This window comes from Lagopus leucura, unplaced genomic scaffold (assembly GCF_019238085.1).
Source record: "Lagopus leucura isolate 7727_CA_CO unplaced genomic scaffold, USGS_WTPT01 Super-Scaffold_100004, whole genome shotgun sequence".
In the NCBI taxonomy this organism is placed as follows: Eukaryota; Metazoa; Chordata; class Aves; order Galliformes; family Phasianidae; genus Lagopus; species Lagopus leucura.
In genome coordinates this window covers 17,161,538-17,185,100 of record NW_024962264.1, presented here as the reverse complement: position 1 = coordinate 17,185,100, position 23,563 = coordinate 17,161,538, and the positions used below count along the sequence as shown (strand labels likewise).

The following is a 23,563-nucleotide window of genomic DNA, read 5'->3' as shown; positions in this document are numbered from 1 at the left end:
AGCTCTACAGGAAAGGAAGATAAAAGATGGATTCAGGTGTTTGGATGGATAGCTGGTTCAGGGATCATCCCTCATTTCTGTAAGGATTTTATACTTTATTTGAGCTATGCATGAAGCTGGTGAGCACTGCCTATTCTCGCAATTGGTAAGTTTCCAAAAGGGAATATCAGATTAACTCTCACTTAATCAACCCCCTAAATAGCTGCAATCTCAAACCTCTTTCTCCAGTGCCTATTGCTGATGATAGTCCTAGATAAACATTGTCAGCGTGGCTATGAAATTCAAGCGTGTTACAGTAAAGTGCCTTCTAACACTGCTGAAAGTTTCAGCCTCCAATGTCAAATGAATCATTACAGTATCAGTTTCCTTTCAGCTTTGCTTTCAAGTCCTCTGAAGCAAAAATTTTCTAAGGTTCTAAAATTGACTCCTGTCACCTTGCATCCAACTGCCTCAGAAACAACCCCAAACACATAAGAACCACAAAAGAAAAATTCCCACTTTATTGTCATATTGAACATACAATGTTCTGCAATGAATCAGCATTGTGAAAGCACTCTTTCAGCTTCCACTAAATACCATAAATCAGAAAACTGTCAGTTCCAGTGTGACATGAAACCAGCTTCTATTCCCTTGAGATGGTGAAATAAGTACAATGAGACCATTTTTTTTTCCCCTCATAGTGGTTGATTACAAAAGAGCGAAGCATCAGGAAATGTAATCTCCAGGACAAGTTCAATATTGATATCTTATGTGTTAAGAGGTTTTAAAATGCTACCCACTGTATGGCAAAACCCTCTGCTGTTTTCCAAGGCATGTGGTTAAGTGATGAGATGGAAAAATAACTTCCTCAGGCATAGGACAGAGACTCCCTGCAGCAAACCCAACACACATATATGACAACCTGTGCGCAAAGAATCCTCTTTTCCCTCCCCAGTGAAAGCCAGCTCTTGACAGAGAAGCAGGCAGCTCTTGCTCAGATTTTTGCCCATCAGTAAGCTAAGGATCCTTCTTCTCCTCTTTATCTAAATATTGTTCTAAGATAATTCAAAACATCTCTGCGTTAAGTTGCGCTGCAAAATAAGAAATTTGCACTAGGATGTTACGGAGACAGAATTTTTTCCTATTAGGTCTGTCTGACTTGAGGGAGCTGTGAAGCAGTTTCATCAAAGTATGAAACAATCCCATCCATGCTAGAAGCGTCACTAGGCAGGCACAAAATTCAATTGCACTGAAATGGAATGGTCTGCCTTCAGGTCTCATCCACAATGCAACATGGTCAGATGATCTGAAATCGCAGTCAGCCACCATTTCTGCAGCCTCTTTCTGCTGAAGCATTAGCGAAGCTTCAACTAAGCATCACAGAGAAACTGAAGTGCTAAAGACCCTAAGAACCTGATCTAGTACCTGATTTAGTGATTGGCAATCCTGCCCATGGCAGTGTGGTTGAAACTAGATGATCTTTGAGGTCCCTTCCAACCCAAGCCATTCTATGATTCTATCCTTAATGAGAGTCCATATTTTTTTAAACATGCCTCAGGGCTTCTTCTTAAACTCTTTCCTACAATAAAATGGACAAGCCATGTGCAGCATACGACTGCTGTAGCAACTTAAGGAATAACTTCACAACAATGAACCACTTATTTTTTCAATCATTTTAAATGTCGTCTTGATTATTAAAGAACAAACCAATAATGTTCAATGGAAGCTTACGTGAAAGATACACAATACGGACTGAAGTCAAATGATCTACATCCAAAAATGCTTTTGACACTGGGAAGTATTAATAACTATTTCTGCATCTTTGAACTGCTACTCCTTCTTCTTGCCATCAGTTTTCCTACCCTCCTCTAAATAAACAAGTTGCAACCATCTGAAAATAATTGCCATGACAACTGATGCTAGTCCCAAGAGTATGAAAGACAATACCAGCAGCAAAATTCAATAAGCAGTGTAATGAAGCAGAATAGATCATGGGAAGTTTCCAATGGGTTCATGGTATGGACAGTGGGCAATTTGGAGTATTCCTGGATGTTCCAGGGCTATCCAAGCTCTGAGCTGAAACATTCACATATGCTAGCGAAGGTGACCAGAGTGCCCTGAATAGGGCAAAAAGATGCTTCAAAAGAGCAGAGTATAAGCTTGGAAGAGAAAGGCAGCAGGGTGATGGGAGAGTGGTTTAAAAATGAAAACAGATTCACAAAGAGTGGGGCCAGAAAGGCCATTACAAAATCTTGTTAAGCATGCTGTGACACAAAGGGTTGAATATGTCATACAGCTTGAGGAAGATATTCAGAGAAGTAAAACAGGGTTAAGCAGCCTCCTCCCACACAGTTTCAATTTTCTGAGCTTTCAGCTTACTGACCTTTCCATCTTTGCCACTAAATAACCATCCAAAGAGAAAAATCTAACACGAATCTTAAGTAAATGAGCAGAAACAAACACACTTGTTTTTATATATTCATGTTCTAATAATTAAGGAAATGTCATAATCATAACCACAGGTTATGACACCACTGTGCAGTGTCATTAGAAAGCTGATTTAGGTTTGGCTGGATGAACTAATTGATTCCTTACCTCATCTTAATTCCGACTTTCTCTGCTTTATCATTACTGATTCTGCAATTACTGTAGGCATTCTTTTCTACGTCTTCTTATCAAATAACAGGATTTTGTCTTTCATCTTTAATGAAGATTTCAGTTTCGGGATTCCTAATGACATCTAAATGTTTCACTAATACTAGTTAATTTAGCTAACTACAGTCTTACTGTGAAACAGACAGTAACACTAAATTTAAAAAACTAAATTTAAAAAAAAATTTAAATTTAAAAACACTAAATGACAAGTTATGTTGAAGTTACGACTGACAGGGTTGTGAGCAACTGCCTGATAATCTCATCACTTTTTTTCCTAACTTTGAGTTAAAAATACTATCATGTTTCCTCCTTGAGCTATGTATTACTTTGTTATGTTAAAACTGAATTCAAGAAATTAGTTGAAATTTCTTTTGAAAGAAGGCCTCAAGTTAAGAACCTCCAGCCAGGAAACAATTCTATAGAGAAGTAAATATTGCTAAAAAAGCTTCTTACAAACCTTGCTGTCAAAGCGCTATGGCTCAAGGCAAGAACCACTAGAGCCCCAAATGAAAGCAGTGCAGGCTGCTAGAAAGAGCAGCAAATAAGGACATTTCTTGCCCAGGTTCAATGTTTCCATTAGGATTTGTAGCACAGGAAGAAGCTTGTGAAATCCAGAATCAGGTCTAAAGAGAAAATGGCTTTTGTTCATAGGCAGCACGCTGGGTATATTGTTGTATCCAGGACCAATAAACCAGGTTTTACCCATAAGCACCACAAACTGAACTTTAAGAAGGCATCTCCAGGTAGGAATGAACTACTCTGTTTATTCAGGTCAATAAATCAAGACCTGCAGCATTTCTCCTGCTGAGTAAAGATACCATGCTATTTACACAACATCGCTATTAAGATTCAGCCAAGATAGTTCTAGCTGTAAAGGATCTGCCATACATATGCTTGTGATCTAGAGGGCTGTAAAATTTAAGGATTTTAGCAAGGAGCTTATAATTGCCTAATCCAGATGAAGGGCTAGCATCTTCATTTTTTATACAATTTGGCAAATGATGCTAGTATGCATGGAAATGCCTGTGGGGATCAGGAAGCATCTGTGATCAAGCATCCCTAAGTTCAAGCAAGCACATCTTCAAATCTGAACCTAAAATGCAGTACAGTCTTGGTCTACAGTAGGCTGAAAATAGAACAGCATGGTCTGCACCCAGTCCTGCCAGCCTGGGATATAAGTCTTCTTGTGAGAGCCTATTCCCCAGGATTTATTTCAAACACAAGCCAAAAGATGACAGCAGTTCAGCCCAATGAACTGCCCAATGAACAAAGACAAAGGGCTCATGCCATTTCCTCCTAGAAACTGGAAAAAAATCAAATCTTTTCTCCTTCACTGCAAACCAATCCCAAACGTCAACAGCTTACCAGTTTTGAGGGACCCTGCAGACAAAAACTTGCCTTTGCCCAACTCCAACAGCCTGCATAAAGGGGTCAGCATTAACTGAAACTGCAGTTAGAAAGCACTTAGGGCAGAAGGAAAGGAAATAGACAATGGACTACTTGAAACCAAGCTGGCAGGAGGGAGACTAAATGCTGTGCTGGCTTCTCAGCTGTAGGTGGATCCCTTCATCCCTGTTACTGTGATGCTCAGATACACTGCTCCTTGAAGCCTTATATCTTTAACTGGGAGCATGATCGCCACATTAAAAAAAAAAAAAAAAAAAAAAAAAGTGTTATAGATATTTCTAATGTAAGAGGGATATAAAGAATGACAAAGTTTCATTTCCTCTGAAATATAACAATGCTTCGTTTCCAATTGCTTTTCTTCTGTGGATTTTACTCTTTTCTACAGATTTGTGTAGGGTGGAAGAATGGAGATGAATTGGATGATGTGAGTGAACCCTGATGGCTTTTTGAATGCCCTGATTGCTGCACAGTATGTAAGCATGCTGTCAAAGCTGATGCCTTTCTATAACTTTGCACAGTACTTTACAGGGAGGAAGAAAGTAAATTCCATGTTTCACAGGAATGCTAATCTTGAGTCTTACATCTAAATTATGCCAAAGAAATTTTTATAGGATTAAATTCTCCCATCAACTAAAGCAGTACAAATCTGTTGTAATTCCATGATCTGAAGGTCTTTTGCTAATTAAGTTACCCCAAACACAAAGAAATTGGTACAGCCAAACAATACAAGTCAGAGGGCAAGCTTCTCAGCCAGTTCAAGGCTCAGCTCCACATGATACCTCCTCCTCTCATGCAAAGCCAAGAAAATTCAGGCCTGGGTCAGGAACTCCTAATCCCTGCTCTCAAAGCTGCAAATCCCTTTTAAGTATTCTGCTACTTTTTGCTATAAATATGACTATAACAGAATTCTTGCCTTTTTTTTCTTTTTTTTTTTTTTCTTTTTTTTTTTTTTTTAAATCAGTTTATCTGTCCCTTGGGCTTTCTGTAAGAATCAGATCTCTTTAGAGACAGATGATCTTTATGAGCATATTTAGGAGCTCCACCTACAGTACTACAGCCAGTGAAGTTATTTCCCCTTTTATGTTTGAAACCTCTCTGCCTTGTTGAGGGCACCTGTAATATCTACAGCAATAAGGCAATGCAGGGACAGCTCTTCTTCACTGCTTTGGAAGTCTGCCTCTTTTTATCCTCTTCTTTCAGTTGTAGACAGTGGTAGTAAATATAATGCAAAAAAATATGTATTTTTAATTACAGTAAGCACAAAAGGATAATTACCTCTCCAGATGACTGTGCTTCCTCCAAGGTCCTAAACTGAAAGGGCCTTTAGATTCAACTATCAAAGCGCCTGCATGCGTTAAGCGCATGTGAGGGAGAGATGTGCTCGTGTGCCATGATAAATTACTACCACTTGGACTTGAAGTTAATCAGGAGTGTAAGCACCCTCTTGGGCTAGGGCAGAGCCCCTCATTATATTGTGCCAGGACTGTAATGGACTGATTATTAAAATCCTTCTGTTGAGAGTGATCATTAGAGGAATACAATACAGCATTTGATTAACAGGAAGTCAAAGTAAGACGTACTTCACTGACTCACTACCAGGCAGCAGAAAAGAGCCATTTCCAAATCCTTGAATATCAACTTAAAAAAAATTAGATATTTCCTGATGAATTTTGTTGTGCAGGACCATAAAACCTGCCTTGCACTCCTCTCCCTTATTTTTTTTTTTTGGTTGGTCATTCAAAGCTCCTATTTAGTCTAATTTTATTCCATTTAATCTGTTGTTTTATTGAGCAATTTCATTGTTCTGATTCTGCATAAGACTTTTCCCTTACTCAGGAACTGCAGACTGTAATAACTGCAATCAAGGCAGTTCATTCTGACAAATGTGTCAGAAAACGACTGCTGTGACTTCGAAATATTGAAAGTGACTGATAACATAATGTACGAAGCAGAATAAATGCATACAAAAGGAAAGTTTTAGCTGAACTAAGTATGAACTAAATACAGTGTCAGAGCCCTGCACTAAAAGCTCTACATGCAGGTGGGTACAGTGGCAAATTGCTAAATACACTCTGCAAAGTGTTTTATGAATAAAGTGGCAAGCACAGTTTTTCTTCAGCCATATCATCATCATTATTTTCTATTTGCACTCAGCTATGAAGTAGAATGAAGTCACGTTTAAGTACAAAACGTGGCTCTGAAAAGCACTTGGCTTTCATAAAAGTAATCAGATCTATGACAGCTAGGATCAAGTCCATGATTTATTATGGGCTAACCTTGCCCAGGTCAATGACCACAGTCCTTACCACTGCCAAGTCTTTTTCTGAATGTGGAAGGAGCTCTTCAAACCTCATCCCCAGGACGTTTTTTACTTCAGGGCTACAGAACAAAGTCTTTCCAACACCAGCTTCACCTTCCTTCGTGCACGGTACTAAGTAATAAAGAAAGTTCCCTCTATTCATCTCCATAAGTTGTGAGTGGCTGCTCTTCCTTGACCATACACTTCAGAAAAAAAATTTCCAGCTTAGGTATGCATAAAACCTCAAATTGTCGCAGCATCAAGTTCATTATTTACCAAAGCACATTTCAGCTTTGAAAACAAGCTTTATTTTCAGGCAAAAAACTTTCACTTTTATCTAGAAAACAGGGCCAGCTAAAGACTAGCTTTATGGTCCAGCTAAATGTCAATTACCATTCAGACTAACAAAATGGGTTAGGAAAGATCTATTATTCTTTACTATTTTGCTTCTCTTGCTCATCTTAACCAAAATTGGCTGACCAGCGCTATATGCAACTTAGGTCAAGAGCAACAACCTTTGGCAGACAGTGCCTCCATAGGAATGGGAGAACTAAGACTTTATTTGTGACTCTGTAAACCAGACTGCTGCTCAGTTGGAGCCCTCCTATATGCTGGAGAAGCTTTGCACTCACCTTACACCTTCCTGGCATCTGCAGGCAAGTCAGCTGTCCAGTTGTATTGGAGGGAGTAGTTATACCTGCTCCCCTCAAGGCTGATGGACGTGAGTACAAGAGAAGGTGGCCACAAAAACTGGGAAGTGCTCCAGTAAAGTGCGTGTTAACCACATGCATAATCTCTTCATTAGAGATTCATAAAATGGAAAGGTCTCAGAGGAAAGCCAGTTGCTGAGACTTCTTTTAGCTTTACTGTCATCAGATTTATAACTAAGCTGTTCCAAATTCTGCAGCCATGCACTCGTTCTATAAAATTTTAAAACATATGAGCAACTTAGCTTACAATAAATGTTACTTCCATGTAGTTAAATGAGCAATGCTTCTGCCACTGATTGTCAGCACGCACCTCTTTGGGCAATATCTAGTCATTTTACAAACTGAGCCCAAGGTGCTTAAGGCTACAAAGTTTTTTAAGAAATAGCTTGCAAAGTGATTTCTATTGGCAATTTTAACACATTTTAATAATGTTTTCATTGAAACACTTCAGGGATAGTAATGAGGGATTTATAAACATCTTATCTGGCTTGCTTTTCTAAAATTTTGAAAACAGTGCCCTTTCCGAAAGCAAACAGTAACAAGGTAAGTAAGAAGGTGCCTTTTTTTTTTTTTTTTTTAACAGCACCTTGTTCACAGTGAGCAGCAAACTCCTTCACATACATCAGATAAAAGAGTGCCATCCCACAAAAAAGCAGATGAGCTGTTCTCTAATTTTCATAGCTCAATGCTGAATGAATGCAACAAGGTCTAATGATTTTCCCTCATGCCATTCTTCCTGAAGCTACTGAGTGCTGCTACTTCTGCATCCTTTAACTTACCCTCATCAATTAATATTACAGTATATTTTGAAAGCCCACTAATCTGCTGGCTGCTGTTACATATTTTCATTAATACATTTTCCATTATGTGCATGCTATAAATTTCAGACTTGCTGCAGAATCTTTTAACTCACCCCATCAGTTAGTATTACAGCATATTAAAAAGTTGCTAAAGTCTGTGTTTCTCTCTCAGTTTCTAATAATGAATTTATCGTGGACGTGAAACCTTCACGGCATGGAGACCAATTGCAGTTAATCTCAGAGGAAGTTGGTCAGGAACAAGGAAGGTGGACGTATTTTGAGGCCTAGGATCTCATGTAACTTTTATTTTCACTCCTTCAAGCCTCGTGTACAGTTACAAAATTGGAATGGAATGTGTTACTTTTTATGACTGTTAAATACGTATTACATTGGTGTGTTACTACAGGTGTTATTACTTCACATCCTGCTTATCATCAAAACTATCCTGTTACTACATCCTACCTTTAAGTTAACTGTTACCTTAACAGTGACAATGTATGAGGTAATTAATATTGGATTCTGATGTCAAATTCCTCTGACATCCGGAACAAACTTTCATTTTTACCTCCACTGTAATTTCAGTTACATGAACTTGTCTACATGAACTTGTTCTAGACCATGAACACGATCTAAGGTCTGGCTCAAAGAATTAAATATTTCCATTTAAATACAGGGTTTGCTTCAACTCCAATAATTCCCCCAGTTTTATACAAGAATAAAAGTGGAGAAAGGGGTTTTACTAGCTTCTCTACTGTGTTTTTCAAAGTCCAGCACAGAACAGCACTACAATTCTAAGCAAATAATGGAGGCAAAGCAAACCTGAGCTTCTACTCACGCATCTACTATTCTTCAGATGATCTTTGTATTTAACTATGAAAAATCCACTTAGATCATGAAGGCCAGCCTTCTGGAAGGTTAGGAGGGTTAATTTCCCCCTATCTGACAAAAGGATAAATGAGAAAGTAAGAGACATTCACTTGGATTTTCATTGAAAATATAAATGCGGGGGCAGTTTCCTTAAAGAAAGGAGTACATAGTCCCAAGGTCTCAAAAAAAAAAAAAAAAAAAAAAAAGTACTTGGGAAGGAAGCAATTTTCCCTACACTGTAGTCTTCGGACACCAGTGACCTCCGAGACACAGAATGAAAACCTGAGCAGGGAGAATTAATAGCAAGGAGGCAGGATGAAGACATATTTATGACTCAGGGCAGGAACTTTCTAAACCCCAGAGTTTTGCTGATGAGATAAAAAAGGACAAGAAAAAAAAAAATCCATACTATTTTATTTAAAGTATATCCCTAATGATTTGTGAAAGGGAAGTCAAACTGTGCACAGTGGCTCTCTTCCTTGCCTCCAGAGTTTTGGACATCTGAAAATGCAACAGCTTGCTGCTAGCAAGGTGTCTTAGAGCTTGTTGTGGGGAAATCGTTATAAATCTCCATTTCTTTTTCCCCAAGACAGAAAGAAATGTCTGACTTCTTCAGCTGAACCACAAATTCTTTGTGACTCTTTGTGATTTATGCCAAATTAAATCTGCAGTTCTGCAGAAGCTACATGGTGGCTGTGCCTGTCATGCGATGTGCCACTGCATACCCCACCCCTAATAAATTAATACCAGGATGTGTGTCGCTGCTGCTTCTCCTTCAGGCACAAAAACAACTTCAGGTGCCTGGGAACTCAGCCAGGGTCAGCATTGGTTGGGGAAAACAGCTGACCAACAATGAGCTGAGTGCCATATTACTGGCTCCGTTGGCAATTTTGCTTTCCCCCTCCTGCCCCCCCTACTCTCACTGATTCCTTTTAAATAAAAGTGAAGTCATTGAGGCAGATCACACATGAATGCTCTAGGAATGTAAGAAATCTAGCACAACTCTGGCTTAGTTTTTCAGTGGTACTGAGTCTTGACAGCTGTGAGTTACTTAAGTGAGAGTCTGGCTTCCTACGAGTGTGAAATTAGTGTTCCCTTTGCTCATAATGTACTTGCCAGGACAGCAGAACAAGAGCGTTCTCCAGCAGAGGAAGGGGGACAGGAACAGGATCTGAGTGCTTCCCCATTGCCTCCTCCTCAATCCCTCCAGAAGCCAGCCCCTAGCACCACACCTGAACTATTGCAGCTGCACTGCAGGCAGCATGGGACATGCTGTGAACTGCTCTGAAAGATCTTGCAATTATATTTATGCGTCCCAGGGGTCAGTGGAATTTTTAGAGCTTTGGACTGAAAAGACTTAACAGGTGTCAAATTTAATGTCAGCACACTGTTCCTCACAAACCAAATGAGGCATCCTCTTCAAAGTCTCCTACTGAATTTGACAGTTCATATTATTAAAGCCCCTGTCGTTACTTTGTAAGAAAAATGAGATAGAGAAAGCTAATGTGCTGCATGAAGGCTGCTGGTGTTCAGAAGGTGAAGCCTTAGTAACAAAGACAAGGGGACAACAGTCTACTCACAGACATCAACTGGCTGCCTAATAGCACGGCCAGGTGCAGTTGTTAAGATCTGACACATGAATGAAGTCATAAGAATACTACAAGTCCCTCACTTAAACATTAGCTACAGCATTCTCTACACTACTAGCACTACAGTCACACACTGTTCTTTGGATAAACCTGAAGAATCTGTTTTCAGAGGCAGCAATAAGTAGAAGGGTCACAGCAACTGCATGGGACCCTGGAGGGCCACCTCCCCATCCCAAGATATTAAAAGGGCAGCTTCACTCTGCAGTCAGACTGCTTGCTGTGACTCACATTGTAGTTATGGCCTAGAAGAGACCTTCTGCACATGGAAAAGAAAGGTCTGAAAGATCAGTTTCCTTGCAGTGCTTTCAGGCAGACACCTTTATGTTATACTAAGCCATACCAACAAAAAGGCTTTTTTAAAGTATATTCATACTGCATCTTGAATGCATAACTTTACTCATCAGAAATGGTTTGTACTCCCCTAAAATGTTAGATTTTATTCAGGATAGAGGGAATAACCCTATACAGATTTTTCATCAAGCTTGAATTTGTAATTAAAATTCTGAGTTTAAATTCCATTAGTTCAAATATGTGGCAGCACCCTCTTCTCTCTAAAGATTAGAGGCATCACTTCACACCTGTAAAATTACAAACAAGCGTACTGTCATCACCATGCTCCAGGCACTGCAGCCTCTATGCTTGCATCTGTCAGTCCCCCAGAGGATGACATAGAAGACATCCCAAACATATCATATGTTTGGAAATCCCAAACGTCTAAGCCTCACCACAGTGCTATCATGACAGCAACTCATGCCCTGCAGCCTGTGAGAGAAGGGGAGAGTATTGACACATCTCTATATCTCTTTTCCTGTTTCTCCGGGAATGGCCTGAATCTTCAGAAAAGGTATTTAAAAGTCTTAAACTCATGCTCATGCTTCCTGTTCTGAGATCAAAATCTCCTGTAATCTTGCTAGACCATCTACAGCTACACCCTAGGGATTTAACTCTATGCAGCTTATGGGTTTATATGAAATTTCATAAAAGAGAAGCCCTGCATTTTCACATAAATATATTTATTTGGGGAAAGATTGAGAAATGCCAATATATTTCAAACCAGTTCCCTACTGCATTAAAGAATGTGAAATATTCATGTGAACATTTGCTAATCCCACCCAGTGAAATCTATTTCCCTTTCTATTTAGCATGCAGGCTGCATCAGCTGGAGGTTGTTCAGTCTTTTCATTAGGAAGAAAAGCAAGGATGATTTGTGAAAACCACATGGAAGTAATCATAAGGAACAGTAATGAAGATGTTTTAGAAAAAAAAAAAAAAGAGACACCCTTGTAAGCTACCTTGTAAGCATGCTTTCTCTTCCACGTTTTTGTTTCTCATACAGTGTTTCGCAGATTCAAACTGTAAATTTATATTTATGGACATAATTAGAAATGCAATATAATAACCTCTTATAATACAGAAATAAAGATATAAAGGCAGCACAGACATCTGCAGAGCATACATCTCAGGCTCTCTAAATTCTTCAGTAGGCAGTTTAACTCCAAGCAAATTCCAGTTTCTCTGTTCAGCTATTAGTCTTGATAATGCAATGAGTTATTTTCTCAGCAGTCTTAAGTTTAGCATAGCTGTCCAGACCCTCAGGTGGCCAGAGATCTCACAAATTATCACTTTCTTCAACCACCTGAACTCTCAGAACTACAGCAGGAATCTGAAAATGAGGAAGTCAGAGTGCCTACGATCCCCAATTCCACCAGGAAAAATCATCCAACCTCGGGAATTCATTTATGTCCCCTTATGTCGTATATTTCATAAGAATTTAATGGAAATGGCATTTAGTTTCCATGGAGAGATGGTAATATTTAAATATTGCTTCGAAGATCCTTGGATAAAAAGAGCTATATATGTGCAATTTTTTTTGCTCTTTCTGCTTTCCTACACCTCCAAAATATAATACAGTGAAATTTTGTTATGAAATAAAGTTATACTTGAGAACGTCATGCCTGCACAGACTAATGATCCAGAAGTTCCTAAAAGCATCGGAAACTGTAAGCCAGTCTATCCAGGTGTTGAGTACTGCAGTGCAGAAGATCATCTTTTACCAGAAACGACCATTTCCCCAGTGTACTGAGACCTACAGTAACTCTACAAATGATGTCAGAAATCATTCCTAGGGGGCAGTTTGGTTATATCCACCTTGACTAGCAGAGCAAAGGTGAGGAGGACAAGGAAACCTCACCTGTCTGGGTATGAGCCAAGCCATGCTAGTTGGCAAGTCCACTGTATTTATCAGTAAATCAGAAAATTTGAAGATGGGTCCTCTGAAGAATATGACTAAACACCTTGACTAGCACCTGAGAACTCTAGCAGCTGGAAGACTACAAGAATAAATTTTGCAACTTTGTTTTGCCTGGAAAACCTGAATACAACAGACGTTTAATAGACTCAGCCTGGTCATGGTCAGAATATTAAAATATTCAGTAGATAATTGCCTCTAATGCTAATTATAATACATACAGCAAATACATGTCATTGAATTAAACTTATTGTTGATCTAGTGATTTGCTGTATTATATGACTTCCCACATCAGCAAAAAAAAAAAAAAAAAAATAATCAGCCAAATCATTCCCAAAATAGAACAGAATTTAAAGAATTTAAGCTTCCCCTGTTCACGCAGTGTGTGTGAGCAGACTGATTTCTCTGAATCTTCATACTGTTACACACTGATTACCTCTTCCTGTTCTATGGAAGGCAGATTGAAGGCAAAGGCAAGAGCTTGACAGAATCACATCAGTATGACGCAGGGGTCCAACAATACTAATTCCATCATAGCAACTGTAAAATTTTGTTACATACATCTAGTGCAAACGAATATAAACTGGGTTAAAAGAATAGGTCCAAAATGAAAAATGATCATGAGATTAGCCCACAACTTCTCCTAATAGTTAGAGCACAGAAATTTTTTTTCTAAAAGAAGTCTGGTCATTTTCTACATTTCACACATATCCTAATACTGCATCCAGTTCTGGAGCCACCAACACAAGAAGGACATGGAGCTGGGGGATCAGGTCCAGAGGAGGGCCACAGAGGTGATCAGAAAGCTGGAGCACCTCCCCTGTGAGGACAGGCTGAGAATTGGAGGCTCTTTAACCATGAAGAACAAAAGACTCTAGGGGGACCTTATAGAGACCTTCCAGTACCTGAAGGGGACCAACAGGAAAGCTGGGGAGGGACTTTTCAGAAGGGCAGGTAGGGACAGGATGAGGAAAAAGTATTTTAAACTGCAAGAGGGTAGATTTAGACTAGAAATCAGGAAATTCTTTACAGTGAGGGTGGTGAGACACTGGAACAGGTTTCCCAGTGAGGTTGTAGATGCCCCTTCCCCTGGAAGCAGTCAAGGCCAGGCAGGATGGGGCTTTGAGCAACCTGGTCTATGGGAGGTGTCCCTGCCTGTAGCAGGGAGGTTGGAAATAGATTATCTTTAAGATCCTTTTGAACCCAAAGCATTCCACGATTCAGGAAGCAATAATGGAATGAAGCATGAACACTGCAAAGGCACAATACATACAATTAAGTATTTTGGAATCTAGTAGCAACACAATATGTATAGAGATCTCTTTTTTGTAGCCAAAGACACATTAGTACTGAGATCAGCATCTAAGCTTCTGGGTTCTAACGCAGGTCTTTTCACTGAAGTATCAGATGTATCTGTTCATCCCTTTCAGTTTTCCATTAGCACCCAAGTTTACCTTATTCTCCTTAAGAAAAGGCTTTTATATTAGGAACAGTTATTGTTCATCTAAAACAAATGCATCAACTCTTTTCTCATTTTCCAGCTGATGAAGTTTAGCCTATCTCATTAATGCTTTCCAAGAGAAACAAGAGCAACCCAAATAAAAGCAATATGAAGTATATTTATGGAAGTTTATAGGAAAGTGAACAATCTTGTATCTCTGAAAAAGGGAATGTCTATGCTGTGAAGACAAAATCCTTTCCTGTCACAGAAAAATTAAATTAAAAGAAAGGTCAGTAGTTCAGAAAGACCTTCTCTTAGGACCTGTTTCTCCTCTAAGCCCTTACCTTTGTGAGAAGACATCTCGGTAGGGGCTGCCATGCTGCAGTGCAATTCCATATCCTCTGTCCGCCACAGTGTTCCCAACCGTGTAAAAAGAGCAGTCTCCATCATTGATAGCCACATATTCCAGCACTGCTGCATCCCATACAAAGGCATAGTTCCCATGTTTCACCTGCAGTAAACAATGCAAAATATTAGATGATGGGCTGCCAAGTCCAAAAGGAGGCCAATGCACAGGTAAAATGGTTGCAGCTTCGGCACAGTCTGCCATTTAAAGAGACTGACGTTTGAGTGCCTAACAGTTGTCAAAACAAAAAAATGCACCAAGACTGGTACCATGTGGTGCTTTGGTTGAGCAGCTCAGCAAAAATGGAAGAAACACGATTAGAGAGCAACATGCTATCAATGAAATAGTACCGTGCAGGAAACTTTTACTTTCCTTACTCAGGGAACAAGAGGAAACATCAGGCTTCCTCCATCAGCATCACATTCCACCCCAAATCTTGGACCGAGATTTTTCCTTTGAACCATTAAAACAACCACTTAGAGGGAACACAGGTATTTGCACTGGGTAAAGTATGGGAGGGTATGCGTGGGTATCCAGATGGAAGAGCACAGTTCAGGATGGTGCACATTTCAGTTATGTTTCAAGATGCTGTAGATGGCATGAGCACTCATTTGTCTTTTGGACTGTGTGCATGATTGTGGGCAAGATAACATCAATAAAGTTTTTTTTTCCTGTTTTTATTTTCCTCCTCTCACAGCTAGAGCCAACACAAAGGATTTTACATATCTCCAAACAATTTTGTACAGCAAGAACATGTTTGGAATTTATCTTAAACAGAATGACTTACAACTCCTTATCTCCCTAAGCTTTTGGAATAATATTTTAATAACCACGATGTTTGAGACAAATCTTTTTTTTTTTTAAACTAATATATGGAATGTATACAAAATTTTAGAACATATTCAGAAAAAAGCTTTCAAAAACAGACATGCTGTCTAAACAAACCCTTCCCTATTTCAATAAATTTTCACTTTCCAGTCAAAACAGTTCTTTCTAAAAAGCCCACTCCTCTATATCCTGTTCCAGATCATTTACCAGTTTCCTGCTTCGCTGGTCTCTACATTAGAGCTGAAGAATTACTTTGCTTTCCTCCTGCCCGTCTGCTTGGCTTCACTCAGTGTTTTCCCCATGCCATCTTAGCCAGCTATACTGTAAAACTAGGCTGAACCCATTGACTTTGTACATCTAATGGGAATAAATATGTGACAGCTAAGTGAAAAGTAAACAAAATACAAAAACGCCGTCTGGGGCCAAGCAATCCAAAGAGAATTCAAAACCAAGTCAGCATATCAAGATAAGCAATGTCAGTACATCATTTAGATTAGGCTTTGACAGTGTAGATTATGTTTTTAAAGACTGTTTACACATAAAAGTTACTGAAGCAAGCCAAACTGGCTGCTTGCTCACAAGATGTAGTGCACAAGAAACTATTGCATTTGGGACACATTCCTTCTCATGCATGATCAATCTGAATTAGACACTGCAGGCCCAGGAAGGGAACACTTCCTTTTTGCATTTGTAGACATGGTAGTGGGGGTACACAAGTAAATACCAGAGCAGAAAGGAAGCTGTATTATCTGTGGGCTCTGAATGATTGGCAGGATGTTAAGAATTATTTTCAAAATGCATATACATGCATGAATGCAGGACAGAACACTTTCTATTTGCATTCTCTGAAAATGGTCAAAAATGCTTTTTTGTCTCTCACTAGAGGTTTAAGTCTAAGTCTATCTAAATAGCCAGGGAATAAAGGATACAAATGAACTCACTGTTAACAATACAACTTGCATTCTTATCCTCGAGGCATCACAATTTACAAAGCGTCTACTAGCTCAATTTTGTGCCAATGTATTTACTCTGTACTTATTCTTCCTAAACACACTATTTAGCTAAGAAATAGAGTGACTGAGAAAAAAAGTGCTTTCGGGGAGTATTAGAAAGGATAATTACTTGGCCTGGAAGGCCAAAGAATCATGGTGAACAGGCAGCAAGAGAGGAGAGGAGGAGGCAAGAGCAGAGAGGATCAGAATGGCGTAAATAGATCCTAAAAAGGATCAGATGAACTTTCCAACAAAAACAACACACACAAAAAAGAAAGAAATAAAAGAGGGGTTCAAGTAGACAAGTGGTTTTACATAAAGGAAGTAACCTTTGGGGCTCTTTTTTGAAGGCAATGTTAGATCACGCTTTGGTCCTACCTCACCCTTTTAACACCCTGTGGCAGTGAATTCATGCAAGTGCTTATAAAGAAACTTATAAAGAAACTGCTCAGGTGGTCACGAAAAATTCTCTTGATTTGGATGCCTTTCTGTAAAACAACTCACAGTGAGAATATATAAAAGTGGTAAAAGCACTTACTGTCAATAATACCTGTGATGAAGTGGTGTATATAACATCCTTAGAGCGGATCTAATAATATCACTGTTCAGGGTCCTGCAAAGACTTTATTTCTCACTGATAAGATCACAGTGAGTCTTGGTTAATGCGCAGAAGGCAGGAAAGGGAGATTGAAGGGCCAGATGGCATCATCCCAATCATCAACCTTCAACACACGATTGCTTCATGCAGTAAAATACACTCCTAGAATTTCTGTCCTATTAATTTACAAATCTATGGAATTCAAACCCAGGCAGTAAATCTGAGTTGAAATTGTTGTGCTTACAATTGCTCTCTTTATGGAACTGTCCCTGAGGCTAACAGATTTTATTGCTATTCCATACATTTAGTTTTACTATATATATATATTTTTTTTAATAACATTTTTTGGTCATTCTGAGTTATTTGCCCTTGTATAATTCAAAATACTCAATTTTGGGGCTGACAGTTTTCAATTATCAATCAGCTTTTCTGTTACTTAGTTCAGCTGAATGATACTAATTGAGCTTTCTTTCATCTTCTCTTGCAAATCTATTATTTCAGTCCTCCCATTACCAGTAACACTACTTTTGAACTCTCTCCAAATTGCATTTTTTGGTATGAGAATAAAAATTCGTCTTGCTAAGAATCAGGATGATCAGCTCAGGAGGAATTTAATTCCATTTTTAACATATATTTCTGGAGATTCACAGATCAACTGTCTGTCCATGGATATTTCACATAGACTCAGACTTGTTTTAGTGTAAGATCATAGAATAATAGAATATCCGGAAGTGGAAAGGACCCAGAAGGACCACTGACTACAAATCCTGGCTTCACACAGGACTGCTCAAAATTCAAACCAAAGATCTAAGAATAAAGTTTTGCTGGAGTAAAGCACATCCTGATAGTTTTCAGATTTGCACCTACAGAGAATGGGTAGCTATAGAAGAAAGCCACAATGCTTAAGGAGAAGGGAACTTCAGAACAAAAAGTCAATTATATTGACTTTTATGTACTTCCCTCCTGATGTTCATGAAAAGCACAATTTTTTTTTTTAGCTTTGCAATAACCGTGCTCCACTTCTGCCCTCAAAATGAATAGCAAAAGTTCCAGCTCTGCATAATGGAAAAAATAAAAATTAAGGAGCTTACAGTCAGCCAATTATGGGGGCTAGACAAAAGAATAAATAGCGTTTTGTAACGGGTGCAGATCTCCATCCCTTGTTCTTCACTTCCACACCATTATGTTGTTGTTTTGAATTAAGATAAAGACATTTTAGGATGGTGGCAAATCTGAATGCAGCTCACACATGATTCCCCAGTGCAGGGTAGCCATGGAGGCATTTGTATATGGGTGGCATATTCCCATTCAACAGCAGCCCAAGCCTTGCAGCCTGCTAGTACATGGAAAACCAACACTGCCCTTCCCATAGCAATATGCCTGTCAGCATGGCTTGGGCTCAAAAGATTTTGGAATATCTGTTGACTATTGCAACAAAAACAAAAATAAGAAAATTGTTCATAAAGGTATTTTGAACTCATGCACTGAGCTGGTCATTAGGCAAAGCCTGCAAGGTTGGATGGTACCAGGCAAAATGCTTGACTTCACTTCTAGCTTTGTGAGCAATTTCAAGGGAGTTACTGGAGAGAGAACTGTTACAAAGAATAGGAGCCATCAGCACGTAGATGGCAAAATTATTTATCTAAGACTATTCCATTTCTATGTTCCATCACTGCACATTTACAATGTTTTTATTTGAAGTCCTGCCTGTAGATATTAGCAGAAATTTATCCTTGACGATTCCACCAAGAACCAGTAACTCATTACACAAGCATTTCAAGCCATTATGCTGTTGCATATCCACATATTTTATACCAACGCTGATGTGGGTAGTATTTCTTCTCACAGCTAACCTTTTCATGCAGAGTAGGCTGAATAACATATCTGTGTACTACGCCAGCATTGCAAATTTCAGGAAAAATAATTTTTTATTAAAAAGCAACCAATGACTGCAATTTTTCAGACCTAAATTCTTCAGTAATCTCTCTTCTACATTTTCAAATCCCCTTTAAATTAAATAAGAGAGAAGAAATTCTCACAAAGGTAAAAAAATATAAAAGAAAGAGAAAGACAAACAGAATTGGCACTTATTTTTCATATCGATCTCTTAAATGTTTCATTATACTTAAAATGTGTTACTTTCTATAAAAAGAAAAAATTGAAGCCTGAGAAATCTTAAGATTCAACTTATTAAAACTGTATTGCCAGAAAGTGATAGGACAACGCTGATTGGGCCTATTTTCTGAGTACGCTGTTCCTACAAAGCAGTGATGCTACTCCCGTGCAGCTTCATTGTAAGGCAGGCACCTAAGGCATATCTTTCCTCTCCGTGCACTATTCTCTGCCTATAAAGTTGTTAGGTGCCCTTCAGCCAAGAATACATGAACAGCAGCAGATTTGTCACCTGCATAGCAGCAGCAGCTCCAGCTCTAACCTAATAACAATCAAGGACACTGATTCATCACCCACTCCTTGAGCAGCACTCTCTCTGTGTTCTCTTTCTGTTCTCTTCTGTTGACCATTCCACTACACAGGGGAACCACAACACCAGATGCTGCTCGTCCTATGCGTAGCAATGTGGACTTGAGACATTGGCATATATAAATAATATATTTTCTGACAATTTTTACATGTTCCTTTATGTAAGTGGTAGCTGCAGACTGCAGAGGGCTGTGCTTCATTCTACAAAGCATCTTTGTGAAGCCTCTTATTAGATGAGGAGCGAAGAAAAGGGAACAAAAGCAAAAGAACATTTGCAAATGTATGAGTGAGAGCTAATATACATAATGTGGATATTGCACTCTGAAATGGGAAAAGGCAAAGATAAAATTTGTGGTAGGAGCTTAAATCTATATTTCTGTGCTGCCAGATGTTGCCAAATAGCTCGATGGCATCCGCAATGAAGGTTTTTAAAAACAGAGGGGAATGGAGACACTTTGAACTCCATAATCCTCCTGCAAGAGGCCAATCAAGTTGCTGTCTGTTAGGCTGAAGCAAAGGACAAATCTTTTGCCTTCAGAGAAATTCCAGTTTGGTATTTTGTTTTCCTTCAGGAACAAAGATTTCAAGTCTTATAGATCACAAACAATCTGGATTGTTTTGAAAGAAACAAATCTGGATAATCTCTCCCAGATCCCAGAGAAATAAAATCTCATATCACAATTTTATACAAGACTAAATCCACTAATTTAGAATCCTCTTCAGATTAAACCATCCATAGTTCTTAATTACAGTGTTGGAGCTTCTCGTCCCATACTCTCTCGCAGTACAGCATCTGTGGCTGACCTACATAATCTGAGTACAATGCAGTCATGCAGTCAGAGAGGAATAAAACAAACCTGTTAGCTCTGTGGTTACAGGATGGCTTTGTATTCCCATAGCGATAGGAGAGTACAGAATAAAATTTCATCTATATATAAAACTAATTAAATAACAATAATTTAAAAAAAACCTTGAGATGTCATTTTGCAAGCTCCATAGAAAGATGTTTAAATTCAGTGACCACATTTTGACAAACACTGAAAATTATTCTTTGTACTTCATCAGACAGGAAAGTGCCGAATCATTTCTAAAAGAATTATAGAGTTTAGCAGCCAGGAGTGAACAGCAGCAGGAAATGAACCTCTGGGGAGCCTCAGGGAAGAAAGAAGAGGTTAGAAATCCCAACCTCATCTCCTCTTCTGCATGAATTTATCTTTTATTACATTGGCATCTCAGTTTCAATGGCACAGCTATTTGCTCCAGATAAAAGTTCATCAAGAGAAGCATTGATTCCTTTCATGCAAGCTGCCACCAACTACTCGAGAAAAGCCTCACAATCGCACGTACTTTTGTTAGACCTAGAATAACTGATCTGGAGTTGGAAGAATTACTGAGGCATGAGAGTGCTGTGATGAGAGGGAGCCTTTGTGTTAGACAGCTTTTCCCGTGCTTAATGCAGTCACCTTTTGCCCCTGCACCTGAAAGTTAATAACTGGAGCAAAACAGAGTGGAGGGCAAAGGTACAGTTTCTGAGTGCAGTGGGAGAATGGAGTCAAATCTTGCCCAGGTAATCACAGCAGAGCACTAGAAAGGCATCTGGTCACACTGGTCATTGACATGAAGCTGAACCACAGGATCATTACAGCTGCTGGTAATTTCAGATGGAAGGGAAACAGGGAAAAAACACAGAAAATAAAGAACCAGCCAGGCAGGCCTTTCAGAAGTAAGGAACCTATTTCTTTTGTTATCACCTTCTCATTTACTTCATGACAAATCAGTGCTATGAGTATTACTGGAGACTATTTTAACTGTATCACCACTGAAGTTCTGTAGCAGAAATGCTAAGTCAGGCAGTTAAGTACCTGGTGGGAAGGCAGGGCCAGCCCAGGGGTGCCCAGGTGCATGCAGTAGTGGAGCCAGGATCCACCCCTTCCCACACGGGGTTTCTTGCTGGAGATCCCTGCATACCTGAGGCCTTCTGAAGGTAAGTAGTTTGTTTTCCCTTATTTCTTTGCTCACAGCATTTGCATTTGAGCAAATCCTCACTTGCTGCAGCTTCGGATCTTGCTACTCCACTGTTACTGTTGCGCTTTCCATTGCACAACAAGGTCATATGCAGAACTGCAACAAAACCATTTCAGGTACCTCAAATACTTAGACCTGTGGAAACCACGTGGCAGTCTCATTAATGAGACAAGCTTACTAAGGTGACTTCTTGATGTATTCATATTTTTGGGGCAGCTAATCTACAGTGAAAGAACACTTATCTGTGTACACTCCCACATTTTAAACCTCTTCGTTTAGGTGAAAAAGTAAAATTCTGTAGGTTAGCGTATAAGAAAAAAGCCAAGCATAGATGAATTTAGAGAAACAGCATCCCTCTTCAAATTAATTCAGTCCTGTACAATGCTAGCTTTTGTCCCACACTTGGTTCTGCTATGCTTTAGAATGGAAGCAGAATCCATATAACTGCAATTCTTAGACATGATTTCTTATCCAAAGAAATACTTATTCAATGCCAACCGCAAAGTAAAAAAACCACACACAAAAGAAATTACTCATCAACACCATTCTTAGCTGAAAAAGTACTTCAAGCACAATAAAGTTCTTTGCAAAACCACCTATATTACTGAAAAATCCTGAAGTGAAAGCTTACTTGAGGAAAAAAAGTTTCTTTTTAGAAACTTGCTTTAAAGAATCTGACGTAATCTTTAGGTTTTTGCATTACTTGAACAAGAGCTCTCCCATATTCAGAGTGATAGTTGGATTTGAGACAGTCCTTGAGTCACACAAGGTAATCTCCTACCTATCTTGTTTTCTAAACCATCTTAGCCTTCGTTTTTTGATAAGGTTTCCTGATGCCAGCCCACTGTGCCAACACAGGCTTGTTAGCTCTTTAGAGAATCCCTCCGAGTGCATTTTAGTCCTCACAAAAGACACTGAACCTAGAGGAAAGAAAATTAGTCAAATCTAGGCTAAAGTTTTCATTTTCTTTTGCATACCAGGGCCCACAGGCAGCAGCAGAAGTTGCAGGAGGACTAGCAGTGCAGCATCAAAATGCTTACAGCCTGTTCCTGAAAGTATATGCAACTTTGCTCATCTCTGAGCAGTCACCTCTTCTTATTCAAGGCTACAACACTGCGCACAAAGTGCAAGACACAGACTCCTATTTTATCTGTCTCTAATTCATCCTGACCTGCCCATACATGATAGGTGGTGAGACACCAAATAAGAACTTACCTCTGACAGAACCGAAAAAAAAAAATAATAAAAAAAAATCACTAATTCCCTTACTCTACTGGATAATTTATTCAGGACAGATATTTTTAAAGAATGATTTCTAATCCCTTCACTGTCCTGAAAGCGCAATCAACAAAAATTCCTAGGCAGTACACCTGGCACAAACTCAGAGAGGTAAGTTAAGCAATGATGAAAATGATAAATGGAGCTGGACAGAAAACAGGTTGTTTTTTGTTTGTTTGTTTTTCCACAAGAATTTCCAAGATTCAGAGTTACAGGGAAATACTGGAAAATTTCAGATGGAAAATAAAATATGCTCCAGTGGGGACTTGCTTGTTTGAAAAGCTTGATCCCAAACTGCCTTATTTTCATTGCAGTGAAGTAACATTTCAAAAGGAGAAAACATTTTGATCAAAACTTATAAATTTAGCAAGAAAATATCCTACAAGGGGATGTTGGCAATTCTAGAGCTTCTGGATGCATGAATAATGATGTTTTGTAAAAAAAAAAAAAAAAAAATCTTGCAATTTCAGTTATTGTAATATCCCAGTGCAAAACAAACAAAAATGACAGCTCTAGTTCACTTGATCTTGTTTGCAGGCATCTTTAAAAAAATATAAACATATAAATAAGATCAAGTAATATAATAAGTAATTGTTTTTCCTGCTTCACTCTAGATTTTGCGTAGGAAGATCTAGTTGCCATGATGACGAGAGCTTACATTGCACCTGAACCTTGCAAATTCAAACTCAGACACAATCTGTTCTGAAATCTTATCAGATCACAAACGAGAGGAATTACATTAAATGTAATGCAATTAGTCAAACAGTCTTACTTGTTTTCTTCATTTGAGCTTGATATGTATACTGTGTGCCCTTAGTGTGCTTTTAAAAATATCCAATACCATTGGGTTAAGTCCTAATAGTTTTTCCTACTGCAGTAAAAAAAAAAAAAAAAAAAAAA

General features: G+C 38.8%; 1 protein-coding gene across 3 annotated transcripts in view; it reads right to left on the bottom strand.

Moving 5' to 3' along the window:
• GRID2 (glutamate ionotropic receptor delta type subunit 2) overlaps positions 1 to 23,563 on the bottom strand; it is a 685,707-nt gene that overhangs the window by 44,680 nt on the left and 617,464 nt on the right. For all 3 annotated transcript variants that reach the window (XR_006178913.1, XR_006178914.1, XM_042871543.1), the window contains exon 14: positions 14,400 to 14,566. Coding sequence is in view for 1 of the 3 variants with exons in the window: in XM_042871543.1 (XP_042727477.1) it covers positions 14,400 to 14,566 (167 nt within the window). In the remaining 2 variants the exon portion in view is untranslated. The remainder of the gene's footprint in view (positions 1 to 14,399; positions 14,567 to 23,563) is intronic.